Here is a 14,395-nt window from a genome sequence, read left to right as displayed (position 1 = left end):
AATTATTTACCAGCCATCACAATAGATGCTGATTACACTGATGTGTATGATTATGTGTGTCTTTGTTTCCACATACAGCTACACAGATATCATGTTTGTCACCATTCCCTCTAAGAACATGCTGGAGTTCAACCTCACCAATGAGAAACTGATTCTCTTCTCAGCCAAAGCTCCCCATGTGAAGACCATGATTGACTACTTCATCACAGAGTTGAAGAAGGTAAGCTTTCTCACACCTGCACTGGGTTCAGGGCAGACAGTGGGGGCATTGTGGAGTAATCATATTCTCTTTTGCTCCAGGACTCAGAGTATGTGGTTGCTGTGCGTAATTACATTACAGATGACAGAACTGTGCTGAGTTTTCACAAAGGAGACATTATACGCTTGCAGAAAATGGAAGGGCTGGAGGAAGGTGAGGCAGCGTATGACCAAGACTTTCACAGTTCTTATGGAAAACACAGTTTTGCTATGTATGTGAGGTCTATGCAGCATCTAAATGATTCAAAGGTCTTAGGATTGCTTCGTGAATGGAATGCTGAAACGTTGCCCAGTTGTCACCTGGTGAACTGGCTAGCAGTGATTCTGTGTGGATATGAATGTTTATTTGAGACATATTGGTTGACGTCTAATCTCTGTGGCTGTTCTGTAGGCCACTGCTATGGTTGCATTGTGAAAAAGAAGGTCATGCTTCTTGAGGAGATAAAAAGAGACACGTCTGACTTTGGTGGGTCAACGTACACTGTCTGCATGGAGTGCTGTTCAGCTATCCTTTGTAGATAACGCAGTAATTGTGAAATACAATTTCTTGTTCCTTCTTAGGAATCATAATGGGTCTCTCAGTGTTTTTTCCCAGTAGTCGATTATGTAATACTCATTCTTATACGATTCCTTTGTGCTACCTCAAGGCTGGAAGTTTGGAGCAGTCCACGGTCGTGCAGGGGTTTTCCCTGTGGAGTTCGTCCAGCCAGTGGCTGCTCCAGACTTTATCAACCTCCCTGTGGACAAGAAAGATGAGCCTAAGAATAAACAGGGTCATGTGGCAGCCTCTGCCACTGTAGCCGTAGCTGTAGGTTCCACCGCTGCAGCCCATGAGCTCGACCGCTCCATTGAAGTATGTTTTGCTGACACGAAAACATCTCATCTAATAATATTTGGTAGCATTTTATGCTTACGCTACACCAATTCTATATACAGTATAACCTCTCACTGTTTAACATTCATGAAGATATAGATCTTATAGATCGAATAATTATTAAAGTGTTTAAATATTGTAGCAGGACTATAAATGTTAAACCATAAATGTACTAAATATTGTATGGAATAATTGAAAAGCATTATTCCTGCTTCTGTGAAACACTGGGTTGAGTTATATCAAGCAATGTCTATACTGATCCTGTTAAAAAAAAACATATTACTCTCTCTTCCCTCTAGGTGGCTTCACCGGTCAGTGATTATACCGAGGCCCATACAGACTACAGTAACATGGAGATTGATGAGAGGATTCTGCAGGACAGCCAATACAACATGGTGGAGTTTGCCAAGAAATATTTCAGAGAGGCCCATAGGAAGACCAGGTCAGTGTTTTCCTTTAACTTTGGAGCATATGTGTGAATGTAGACATGAGAAATGGTATAGTAGGCTCTCATGGCTGATGAAAAAAATGTTGAGAAGAAGTAATGAACACAGGTTGTGTTACTTTTACAGTGATTCACAAAGGCAAAGGTCAAAGAAGGGGAAGGAAGCCAACGAATCATCAGATATGGTGAAATTTTCCAAGGTATAATCATACAACTCGTGTAATATATAGAAATGCTTCCTTAGCTATTATGATAAGTATATTTATGTAACAAGAATATTTTCATTTGTTTTTATTTGTTAAACAGTTTCCTATCCAAGAGTCCTTGATTGAGTTTACTGATGAAAACATGAACAAGATTGCCGCAGACATTTTCTTGGGTAAGAGAGAGACTTTCATAGTCTTAACCTTCATCATAATGAAAGTGCATGCATTTATAAATTAAATTTCCATACATTAAGTCATTAAGAGGTCATAACCTGCAAATTAAATTGGATGGGAAAAATGTTTCTTAATCATTATGAAACTTGTTCATTAGAGTTGGATTTGAATTTTATATTTTAATGTTTGTGTATTTAGACAAACTATGAACATGTGATCATTCAGCGTAATATCTGTTTTGACACTGTGTTCTGAATTGTAATTAAAAGATAAATTACACAATAATTGTTTAATGTTTATACATCAGGAAAAGGATATTTGGATCAGGTACATACATGCCTTTCTATCTGTAACTGTGCTTTTTCCAGCTATAATGAAGTTCATGGGGGACTACCCAATCAAAGGCCAAACTGAGCAAGACATCATCAGCACCATACTAAGGGTACTCAAGTAATCCTATTAGAATTTCTGTTAATAACCTTTAAGTAAAGAGATGCAATGTCTCATTTAATATAAATTACATTTCTGCTGCAGCTTACTGGCGAGTATGGTTTACTGAGAGATGAAGCGTACTGCCAGGTCCTCAAGCAGATTACTGAAAACACCAGTTCCAAAACGTATCATCTCACATTTCCTTATTTTATAATATATAATGAATGCAATGTGTCTGGTAATATTGACATTATAATTCTTCTACTGTGTTGCTCAGAGACAGTTGTCAAAGAGGCTGGAGGATCCTATACATCCTTACAGCATACTACCGATGCTCAGAAGTACTAAAGCCCTACCTACTGAAATACCTTCAAGATGCCTGTGCAGGTCCAGGGGTGCAATACCAAGGTACAATACTGTTATAGCCTGATCTTGAGGATGTACAGATCTTAAAAAATTACATCAATTTGAGAAGGTCCTTGATTTTTTCAGGCATTGCCAAAGCTTGCGAACAGAACTTAAGGAAGACGTTCCAATATGGTGGCCGCAATAAATACCCTAACACCATGGAACTAAAGGCTATGATGGTAAGTTATTTCATCCAGTGAATAATTAATAAGTAATGATATTGTTCCTATCCTCACTTAGATATTTTCATCTTCTTGACCACTCTAGGCCAGCAGGAGCTCCAAACGACAGCTATTTCTTCTCCCAGGTGGAATTGAGCGTCATCTGAAAATTAAGACCTGCTCAGTGAGTTGTCTTTCTTCACATTATTTGAGAGTTACATTATAATCAAGGTGCTTGGTCTATAAGGACTGTCATACGTAGGTTGTTCTGGATGCCATTGAAGAGCTGTGCTATGAGATGGGTCTACACAGCATGGAGGGAATGGATGAATATGCTGTATTTGTTGTCACGAACAGAGGTGAGAATGTATTTACCAATGGACACAACTGGAACAATGGATTTTTGCTGACCAAATGGGTGAAGAGAATGTGGGCCATTTGATTGATAACAAGAACCTGTCAATCTGTAGGTCAGAATGTTCAGCCACTGAGCAAAAGGGAGTACATATTGGATGTCACCACAGAAGCAGAGCCTATTGATAGCAACTACAGCCTGTGGTTTAGAAGAGTGATCTGGAATCAGCCACTAAAATTCGATAACGAGCTTGGAGTCACCATGCATTACAATCAGGTACTGCACATGTCAAATCACACTGGTTTTCCTAAATACAGCAACCTTGGTATTTTTTTTATATGTATTGCTTATTAATATCTGTCTCACATCTTTATTTGTTCTGCAGGTTACCCCAGATTACTTAAAAGCACTTCTGAATGTTGTGCCACAGAGCAAGCTTAGTGAACAGCAGCTTCAGCAGGTGTCAAAGCTAGCTGCCCTGCAACATCGCGCCAAGGACACCCTCTCTCTTCCTAGCCTGTAATTCTACACTCACTAACTCTAATCTGTACAACACATTACGGTGTCCTGTGAGTGCAATACAAACCAAAACCGCAACCACAACAGCAAAACCAAAAACACAGCTAAAAGTTCAGAAACACATCAAAATCAGCATTAATTCGAACTGGAAAGGGTAGGTCCTTACTAAACATTACCTGTTTGTTGGTAATTGTGCACAGTGTATAACTATCACAAAGAAAAAAAAATTGCAGTCTGTTATCTAGTTATCCCAGGGAACACATTTTAATGTGAAGTTACTGTTGTTATTAAAGTGAGGAGTGATTATTTCTTCTGAAACCCGGCTTCCTTTAGACAGGTTTGTAGCATTATTAATGTTGACAGCATATCTAAAATAACATCATATCACTGCCCTTGATTAAAATAAGCGCAAATAAAAAGCATCAGTAAACTCATTTATACTATTTCCTCTTGCAGTAAACATCTTCCAGATTTTTCATGAGCTCTCAGGTTGACGAGCTGGTTGCTGTTGTGTTTTGCATTTATGGGCCACCATAACAGTTCACACTTTCATAGATAGTCTCTCTCTCTCTCTCTCTGTTCAATTATACTGAATATCCTCCTCTTTCCAATAATGACTGTTGTCTCTCCATGTTGGTAAAGCCGTGAAGTCCAGGACTGCGTCCCTGTCCCTCTGTATGGACTACAGTCTTCCCAGCAGTGGCTGAACATGGTGACCCAGAACATGCAGCAAGTCCAGGCACTGAGCCCCCATCAGGCCAGAGCCCAATTCCTGGGTGAGGAGTTTTCTTAGCAGCACATTTATTACTACAGCATTTGCTGTATAGATATAGATATATATATATAGATATAGATAGAATGTTCACCTTGTACTGTACTGATTGATCACTTTTCTATACTTTGCGACTGTAGGGCTTGTAAGCGTTTTCCCCATGTTTGGTTCCTCATTCTTCTATATACAAAGCAGCAGTAACAGCTCTATAGACTGCCCTTGCATACTAGCTGTCAATCAAAATGGCTTGAACTTTCTGAACAAAGACACACATGTAAGTAAAAGTACACGATTTTGATTTCTAAACAAATAGACCTATTATTGTGTAAAAAAAAAAAAAAAAAAGTCATAATCCAATTCATAAATGGATGCCTTACTGTTCTCCAGGAGCTGATGGTGAAGTTTCCCCTGAAAGAGGTGCAGTCCACCCGGACACAGAGGCCTGTAGCTGGCTCCAGTTACCCTTACGTAGAGATAATGCTGGGGGATCTAACATCTCAGCGCATCACACAACTACAAGTAGACCAGGTATGAGATGTGGACATTGAACGTTGCTACGTTAGAAAATTTGGGGAAAGGAATCTATGGTATTTTATAAGCATTTTTTCCAGCTGGTTTTCTGAGTTCTGAAAGTGCTTGTACGTGTGACTTTGCAGAGTCTGGAGCTGTGCCGTGTTATCGCCATGCACATGGACAACATGCTGTCCGTGCGAGAGAAGAGACTAACTCTGCCTCCCAGTGAGATCACGCTTCTTTAGTATGCCTTCAAACAGCACGTTAAACTATTCACTGTCTCATAAAAGACATAATGTTATTCAAGCCTTTCTTTCAGATAACATCCCAACATGTTTTTGTTAGCATGCTACAACTAACTGGAATTTGACCAAATTTAACCTCATCTTAACAGTGTTCGCATTTACCAAAACCTCTTTTAAAAAAAAAATTCTACAGAGCTTTGTTTCTTGCTAAAGGGACGTACCTGGCACATTTTTCTCTAAGTGTGTTCTTTGCGGCTGAGCGTGATTCCATGGTTTTAAATATCATGACTACCTCTCAACACATGTTAGTTAATTCCATATGACCACAAGGACTGTGATGTAATTTTTGCAGGGTCTAAAGGATAGCACAATTGAATATGAATGTAATTTTTTAAGTATGCCATTTTTCTACTGCTGAATTGTGTTCTGAATTATTTGCACTTTACTATGTGGTTAACATGTACATAGAGCAATGAATGCATTTGTGTGCTTTTTAAAACTACTGTTTATAAAAAAATCCACAGGTTTATAAGACCATTCTAGTATTTAATATGTTTACAAGCAGGTAAAATTGGGCAGGATCTCACAGGAGCAGAGCTCCGGCACATTTAGTTTATATTAATGGCGAGTGGAGCTGAGCTTCTGTATTTTAAGTTGATGGAAAATATAAATCATATAATGGCCTGTTGGTGAGAATATTAATGATGTAATACATTTTCACACTGCTTTATAGAGAAATGCTTTCATGTCAAACTTGGAAACTGTGATTTCACAGTGAAAATGATTATTAACTGCTCTATATTGGATTATTAAAGAAAAATGTGTTTATTTTGCTTGCTTAAAGGCCTATTTGTATCATTTATCATTTATCAAAATGGTTGATTTAATCCCTGATTACAAGCTAACAAACTCTAAATTCATTTCTGTGATATTAAAGAACTTTGGTGCCAGCAGGTTTAGAGGAAAGATGTTATTAGAGCAGTGGGTCTCAGTGTGTGATCTGGGGATTCCCCAGGGATCTGTGATTTAAAAATTGTTGATACAGTGGTGGAACTCACTATTATCAAAGTTATTATATTTATTATTGATTTCTGGTCTCTTGAATAAAATGGGATTAATCCAAACCTCTGTGATGGACTTTTGTCCCATCCATGGTGTATTCCTGCCTTACACCCAGTGTTCCTGGGATAAGCTTCGGATCCACCGTGACCCTGACCAGGATAAATGGGTAACTGAAAGTGAGTGCATGAGTAATCCAAACCTCAATAATTCAAACGCAAGTAGACCTATAAATTACTACCTATATAAATTATTTCAAATTGGACGATGGAAAATTCTGGAATAAAAAGTTCTTTGCCTCCAATAAATAGACAAAAAATTAATTGTAACACATTTAAGTAATGAGCCTGGCATGGCATATGGGGGAAATACTGATTGTCTGTGTTCATCACGTAAAATTCCACTTCCTAGTTTGAAACGGTTACTACAGTAGAGTTAGTGACATCATCAGCGGACATGGCAAATGATACATTTTGAAATTGAAATTTTGTCTGGTGAAAATGAAAAGGAAGAAGGGATGCCAATTTCACCCGAAGCACTTTAACGGGAATGTACAAATCAATGTGAGCTAGCTAGCCAGCTAGCCAAAGAACAATATCACACTCGTAATCATGCGGTTATACTGAATATCGGCAGGGCTGTGATGAGCTACAACACTCAACCTGCGGCTTCGTGCCTATGACGAATCACAGCCATGTCGATTTTCAGTATAACTGCGCTCTTGAACGTGCGATATTGCTTAAATCACACTCACAATTGTGCATTTGTAACAAATATCTACAAGGCTGTTATTAATCACCGCTGTGCTAATACTTACTACAGCAGCATGCTTGCTTGTGCGATATTGCTTAAATCTGATATGATTTAAGAACACGTTATGGGACAGAGGGGTACGGTGGCTTGGTGGTTAGTGCTGTTGCTTCACACCTCTGGGGTTGAGGGATTGAATCCCACCTCTACTCTGTGTGTGTGGAGTTTGTATGTTCTCCCCTTGCTTCAGGGGTTTCCTCTGGGTACTCCGGTTTCCTCCCCAAATCCAAAGACATACACTGTAGGCTGATTGGCGTCTCTAAATTGTCTGTAGCGTGTATGATTGTGCCCTGACGTGCCCTGACATGGCACCCTATCCAGGGTGTCTCCTGGGATAGGCTCCGGGCTCCCTGCGACACTGTGTAGGATAAGCGGAACAGAAAATGGATGGATGGATGTTATGGGACACGTGTTATCTTACAGTCACATACATAATTCACCCAAGATATAATTGGGATCATGTCATCCAGTGTGACAAATCTTAACTTACTGTAAAAAGTAATAACCCCATAAACTAAAAGCTTCTTAAAACTCTCTTTTGATGTAATTGATATTGATATTGGTTGCTAGTACATGTGTGTTGCGATTTAATTGGCTTGGGACTGATTATTCTAATGAGCTTTAAGGGAAAACCCCGTCCGCACTGATCCAGCCCTTGTTTTGGTTGCGCATTGTGGGCGTGGTCTAACAGATGGGTCAGCTATTCTGGCGCGCTGATTGGCTGTGCGCTCGGCGATTCCTGTGAACTTGCCCCGTGCTCAAGCTGCATCCACACAGCAGAGAAGCCGCGCGGCTTTAACGAGCTGCTGCTGCTGCTGCTGCCGCCGAGTGAACCGGTGTCGCGTGCGCATGGGACCTGATTTCTCCTTTGCACTGATTCAGGCTCGAGCGTGATTTACGGCCCGCGGTTTGGATACACTGTACCGGATACAGCAGGATGATGAAATTTCGGTTCAGGCGACAGGGCAATGACCCTCAGAGGGAGAAAGTCAAACAGGAGCTTTTTGCGTTTAATAAGGTAGGTGATCTACAGGGTGGGCTTTTCCGCACGCGCACTGAGTGAGCATGCGGGTTCAGCTTGCGGGATCAGCTTGCGGGTTGGAAAATATCCCTGAAACACCAGCTGCTGCTTATTTTGTTGCTTTGTTGCTCCAGCTCATAAAACTATTGTGCTTGAAGAGAAATGATCCAGCTGCTTACAGAGCTCACATTTTAACATAAATGAATTAAAGTTAATAAAATAGTTACAAGAAAGCTGATTCAAGGGTTTGTGCTCCTGCAACACAGTTTGCTTTTGTTTCCTAATATTTATTCCTGTTTTGTTTATTTGGAAAATAAAAACAAATACCCCCCCCAGTGACTCCATTATTTAAAAGCCTAAAAAATTGTGCATTCAAAATAAATGTAAAATGTGATCTTGCAACTAATTCATGCACAAAAGCATCCTTATTGCTTTGCAGATTTTGGACTTGAAAAAAGGAGAAACTATTATCTGGACAAGATTTGGGCCTAATTTGCATATCAACAGCCTGTCTAGGCTTTGAATTCCCCAATGCTGAAGTCATATTATAGCTGCACGCAATAGAGGGAGGTGTGTAAATTTCTGCCACCTGAGTTTAACTAGAACCATAGACCACACCATTACTGTGACTTCTTACTTATTTTTTAGCTCCATTGGAGATCTATGACCTGTAAAGAACAATTTGAGTTAAGTCTTTCTGAAACAACCTCTGCCCTGGTAATATTTGTCTTTTTATATAAGGCTTTTACATGTATCATTTACTCCTGTGATTTTAAATGAGATGATTTACAAGTGAGGCACAGTCTCATCTGTTAGCTGTTTAAAAAAGTGCTAAAGTGCTAAAAGTGCTAAAGATGCTTCCCACCAGCTGAACTAAAACAAATGCAGCATAGTTGTGGGATGAACAGGGAGAGCCACAAGTGCTAGAAGTGGATTAAATACTGCAACACAGACACACACACACCCCTTCACAGAGAGAGTCACAAATAAATACACATGCTTGTACTCCAGAAAGCCAAAAAAATGTCTCAGAGCAGTCAAACTGTGAATCATATAATCAGAAGATTTGCAAAAGTGTGCCAAGTGATGCATACAGCCCAGAGAGCCACGGGTCATTAATCACATCTACAGGTAGCAAAGAGGTAAAATATAAAAATGTGCATGAAAAGAGTGTGCAGTCTGTTATTTCTGAAGCATTGGGATGCTGTGTGTAATAGGGATGATCCTGTGATGTCACATTCTGTCATTTAATAACAATTTGATTCATTTCGGTTCAGTTTTATTTGTATAGCGCTGTCAACAACGGACATTGTCACAAAACAGCTTTACAGAAATATATAAATTCCAGATGCAATTTAACATTTATAAATATATCCTTATTTAATATATCTTTTTGCTTTCCATCACACATAGTAAGTGGTTGATGAGGTATTCTGTGCATGTTCTGCAGCATTGTTTAGAGACTAAATTATCAGGAACAGAGTGGCTGCCGTTACGTCATATGCTACTACAGTTATTGTATTTTGATAGGAAATCGTCCTTCTGTTTGGAATGCATTATATACTGTATATGCTTATGCAATTAGTCATTAAAATGGAAAGTCTGCTATTGTTTGCAATTGATTTACTTAAGTTCATATTGCCATGTCACACAGTGGAGTATAAACAGTTGTCAGAATTCTGAGTTAGTGTCTTGCAGTCTGACATGTGCATGAAATGAAGAAATGTGTACGTTTCCTCTTCCTTTCATCTAGTCTGTTGAACATGGATTTCCCAATCAGCCGAGTGCTCTGGCCTATGACCCCAAACTGCAACTAATGGCCATTGGAACTAAATCAGGAGCCATCAAAGTGTATCCTTTTCAAGCTGGGAATATGTGTACTCTAGGGCTGCACAATATATCGAAATATCGCAAATGTAAATACTGCGATATGCGTATCACAATGGCTTGCGAAAACTGAATGATTTTCATACTTAATACAAAAAGTTATGAAAAATTTTAGGGTGATGCAGATAGAGAATGCTTTCTTTTCTGTACTTTCAGTTTATATATATATATATATATATATATATATATATATATATATATATATATATATATATATATATATATATATATATATATATATATATATATATATATATATATATATATATAAGCATTATCATATGGCATATCACATTTTTCTTCAATATCGTGCAGCCGTAGTGTACTATATTATGTGTCTGTGTGGTGTTCATGTATCTCATCATTTCATTTGTGGAAAGGAGGCTTTAATTGTGGCTTTAAAGGCTTTAAAAGTGCATGAAGAAACCAAAAGACATCACTTTCACTCTATTGCTTATAATAATAATAATAATTTAAAAAATGTTGCAGCATGCTTTCTTTGATCAGGCACTGAACATACTGCAGGCCGTAGTTTACACAGGTTTTAACGGAAAAATCCACCTTGCATGATCAGCTTGCATATTAAGTAAGAAGTGATTGCCAATATTTATTTTTGTAATGAATTTCTGAGTTAACTTTTTTTTTTGTTTAAAATTCTTAAAAATGGAAAGATTGGTCTATTTTTACTTTTTTAACAGTTTCCTGCATTACCCACTACTGATAATAGCGCTACTGGAATTCATCTCTACCTAAAGAGTGATGCAGCAGTGCTTTAGTCTGTCCGGATCTCTCGCCTCCTCATCTATACACTCTACTCAAACACAAGGGGTTCCAAATCTTCAACTTTCATACTAATACCGCAGTCAACGGCATCATGCTTGTCATCTTGTCAATTGCTATCTCAGTCTACTTCAGCTGAGTCTCTGCCATAACTGCATTGTATAGCAGCATTGCATTCTGGAGCTTTGAGTCCAACGTTTTGTTCCTAATGCTTCTGTTCTGGATTTTTTTTAATGTGACGTTGAACCGCACAGGACAGTAGTGTGAAAAAGAAGCTCTTGCTCTTTTGTTTTTTTATGAGCTAACAGCAAAACCTGACTGTTATCCTTTATGATTGTCTCCTAATGACTCTAACGAAAATACAACACCAAACAAAAAAACTAGCACCACAAATATTTCAGTATACCCATATTTAATGTGTTTCAGGGTGAGGGTTTCCTCTAATTGGAACAGTGGTACATGTACGTTAAGAGTTTTGATATCACTTAACTACAGAGATGTTTCCTGAAAGCCAAAACAAGCCTGAAGTCTCTCCCTGTTCCCCATTGTGTTTTGTGTTGAAACAGTGGTTCATATTGTGCCTAAAGCATTGAAAAATGGTTAGCAGTATTCCCACACTTAGGGTTTTTTTTTTTTCTGGGTTGAATTCTTTAGTGTTGATTATATTGGACATGGTCATGCTCTGGGGTAAAGGAATGCTTAGGAGGGTGTAATTACTGCTATCAGACTGTGGAGCTGGAGACTCCTTTAGCAGCCTGTGATTTATCTGGCTGGTTTGATTGGGCTGAACAGCAGAGAAGGAATCATGGAGACATTCTCTGACATTTGTTTTTATTCCTCCTGCTTTCATTTGGGCACGCGAGCCAAGGATACGGAATGTGTGCCCTTCTGTCTGGGTCGGGACATGCCCTGAGCCGTTCTAGTGGTGGGCATCATGTACACAGTGCAGATCTTTGAGTTGCACTGACGAGTGGTTAAAGGAGGCTGGTACTATCAGGCACAGCCGAGCCAAGAGGCTGACTCTGAAGCCCTGACTCACTCTCTGAGCTCTGCTAGCCTCTGTGAGTGTTATCCAACTATCCAGCTATTCTGAACACAATCTAACTGCTGTCTCTGAATGAGAATCAGGGAGGAGAGTGGTGAGGTTGAAAGGTGGGAAAGGAAGAGGCTGTTCTGAAGTTAGCTAATAAGCAGTTTAGTTTCAGGAGCATTTCATCTGTCTAGTCTGGGTACATATGGGTGTGTGGTGGTGGCAGATGGAGGATTGTAAGTGGTGTTTTTGCCATGTATGCGAGTGACATGGTCAGCCACAGAAGACTGCTTCTGAAAAGTCACTCTTTCACAGCTTGGGGCATCAGTGCCTTTATAGATCCTACTCCTGAATAGCTTTAAGAAAGAAAAGTATGCCAGCTGTGGAATGTTATCTTGTTGACTTATTTACATTTGGACCCCAAGGTATTTTTGTCTTCTAAGAAATGATTGACCGAAGTGACTGACTTTGTTCCATTCTGCATTTAATAATAGAACTTTTGACTTTATTAAGTAAAGTTGTTCTGCACAGTTTGTCTGGAGTCCATCTTGAATTGGTTAGACAGCAGGAGCCCATAAATTCCTTCCTTCACCATCACCCTGAACTATAGATAAACATCATTTTATCTGGCTTTGTTTTCAGCTGCTGATGGATGAAGATGGCATAATCAAAACTAGATAAGAACTATACAATGTTTATCTTATTTTCGTACTTGCATTTACACAAGAAATTTGGTATTCATGAAAATCCTATAAATTCGGAAAAGTGTTCTTATCCTACTTGTGCTCCTGAGCATGTGTAAATTTACACATAAGAAGACAAATGTAAACCTTGATTTGATCGACTTCAAATCATATATCTTAATGGATTACTGTAAATGTAAATCTGGAATATACTGTTGAGATTAAATTGCTTATTGTCTATTACATTTACAGCATGTAGCAGATGCGCTTATCCAGAGAGTATTATAGAAGTGCTTTGGAGTCTCTATCAAAAACAGATCCTCATGCTAGTTCAATAGGTCAGGGACTAAGAATACCATTGAGAACATTTTGTGAAAACCAGTTGTTTTATATTATTATAATATCACAGAATATGAAAAATTAACATATAAACGGAGGATGACCTGGTCTGTCTGCGCATAGCTGTAAGCCATAAACAAATGCCTTAGTTGGTGGAAGATTTAGTGCTCCCTTGTTGTTGTTCTTGTTGTTAATAATAATAATAATAATAATAATCATAATCATAATCATTATACATTTTTATTGGCATAGAAGTGAGTCAAAATAACTTCCACTTCTGTCTTTCTGCTGTTACCCCGATCGTTCATTTTGTGCTCAGTGCTGTCTGTCCACTTGACCTTTTATGTAGTTTTGTGGGTGTCGCAAATATAAGTATAAAGAAAATCAGTGTTTCTGAAACTTTTGTAAATCTGGAGGAAAATTTTAGTTCAGTTTGGCTTATGCAAACATTTCCACACAGCTTTACTAAAAGATTGATAAATGAGGCCCAGTGTTTGCTTAGACTTCTTTGTACATTGCTTAACAAATCCAAGATGTTATGTTACATATACCAGATTTACTATTTTTGATAATCCAAACAGACTAGCTTGGTTCTTTCAATCCACATGAGAAATTGATTAGTGTAGTCCCTGGAAAGGGCATATATATTGGAATGATGACCAGTACAATAATAAGAACTACAAGTACAAAAGTAGTAATCTTAAATTTAAAAAAAAAATGGGTAGAAATAAAATCCTTGGAAGAAAATCCAAGAGTGAAAGAGAAGAAGTGATGAGTACAATACTGTTTAGGTTAAAACATGTGATGTACATGTGCAGTAATGTTTTAACTGATGGGTTAATTCAGTGTTGTGTGTATGCAGATCTGTTATACAATCAATACAACTGGGCAACATGTCATCAATAGATTAATTTACTTAAGTCATTTTAAATGATGGTTCAGTGAGCAAGGACATCTTATTCCTCATGTTTCCTTTCTTTGCACACTTTCCTTACTTCCTTGTAGGGAGGAGCTAAGGAGCAAGGAAAGGAAACAGAGAGGCACAATTAAAGAAATTGGAAATGCCCACTGATTGAACAGAACCCTGGAGAGGACATTACAAGTTTTTCTTGCATATTTTAGTTAATGGGATTGGGTATTAAACTGGGGACAGGAAACCAGGATGTGCAAGCTGCTTTTTTTGTGCTTAATGTGCTCCATTTAAGTAGGTATAGTTCAGTTTTTTAAAAATATGAGTAACAGTGCTCTTACAGTTATGGTGCGAGTGATCATGACGATATGTCTCTCATCGTCATTCTCACATCTAAATTAAAAATGTCTATTCCTAATTTAGACTTGTGAATTTCGTCTAAGATGTAAGCTGCTTGTTCAAATCGTGTGAGCTTTTCTTTGGACGAGAGCACAGAATAAAGATATTGAATTAC

At 38.4% G+C, this 14,395-nt stretch overlaps 2 protein-coding genes across 3 annotated transcripts in view; both read left to right on the top strand.

Annotated features, from left to right (window-relative positions):
• Positions 1 to 6,359, top strand: part of myo15aa (myosin XVAa) — a 32,438-nt gene extending 26,079 nt beyond the window's left edge. Inside the window, exons 47-65 of the mRNA XM_026930106.3 lie at positions 79 to 220; positions 301 to 412; positions 650 to 724; positions 906 to 1,111; positions 1,432 to 1,574; positions 1,705 to 1,777; positions 1,884 to 1,956; positions 2,326 to 2,399; positions 2,492 to 2,574; positions 2,667 to 2,797; positions 2,882 to 2,976; positions 3,065 to 3,142; positions 3,221 to 3,317; positions 3,429 to 3,589; positions 3,699 to 3,832; positions 4,475 to 4,608; positions 4,745 to 4,878; positions 4,992 to 5,132; positions 5,261 to 6,359. Of these exons, the coding sequence (XP_026785907.3) occupies positions 79 to 220; positions 301 to 412; positions 650 to 724; positions 906 to 1,111; positions 1,432 to 1,574; positions 1,705 to 1,777; positions 1,884 to 1,956; positions 2,326 to 2,399; positions 2,492 to 2,574; positions 2,667 to 2,797; positions 2,882 to 2,976; positions 3,065 to 3,142; positions 3,221 to 3,317; positions 3,429 to 3,589; positions 3,699 to 3,832; positions 4,475 to 4,608; positions 4,745 to 4,878; positions 4,992 to 5,132; positions 5,261 to 5,362 (2,188 nt within the window). The 3' untranslated portion in view covers positions 5,363 to 6,359. The remainder of the gene's footprint in view (positions 1 to 78; positions 221 to 300; positions 413 to 649; positions 725 to 905; positions 1,112 to 1,431; positions 1,575 to 1,704; positions 1,778 to 1,883; positions 1,957 to 2,325; positions 2,400 to 2,491; positions 2,575 to 2,666; positions 2,798 to 2,881; positions 2,977 to 3,064; positions 3,143 to 3,220; positions 3,318 to 3,428; positions 3,590 to 3,698; positions 3,833 to 4,474; positions 4,609 to 4,744; positions 4,879 to 4,991; positions 5,133 to 5,260) is intronic.
• A 1,626-nt stretch (positions 6,360 to 7,985) lies between these two features.
• Positions 7,986 to 14,395, top strand: part of llgl1 (LLGL scribble cell polarity complex component 1) — a 33,152-nt gene continuing 26,742 nt past the window's right edge. Inside the window, exons 1-2 of one of the 2 annotated variants that reach the window (XM_026929627.3) lie at positions 7,986 to 8,249; positions 10,006 to 10,103. In XM_026929627.3, the coding sequence (XP_026785428.1) occupies positions 8,169 to 8,249; positions 10,006 to 10,103 (179 nt within the window). In that variant the 5' untranslated portion in view covers positions 7,986 to 8,168. The remainder of the gene's footprint in view (positions 8,250 to 10,005; positions 10,104 to 14,395) is intronic. The other variant, XM_026929628.3, reaches the window with a different exon arrangement.

This window comes from Pangasianodon hypophthalmus, chromosome 23 (genome assembly GCF_027358585.1).
Source record: "Pangasianodon hypophthalmus isolate fPanHyp1 chromosome 23, fPanHyp1.pri, whole genome shotgun sequence".
Taxonomy (NCBI): Eukaryota; Metazoa; Chordata; class Actinopteri; order Siluriformes; family Pangasiidae; genus Pangasianodon; species Pangasianodon hypophthalmus.
The sequence above is the reverse complement of the archived record's forward strand: the minus strand, read 5'-3'. Positions and strand labels throughout refer to the sequence as shown.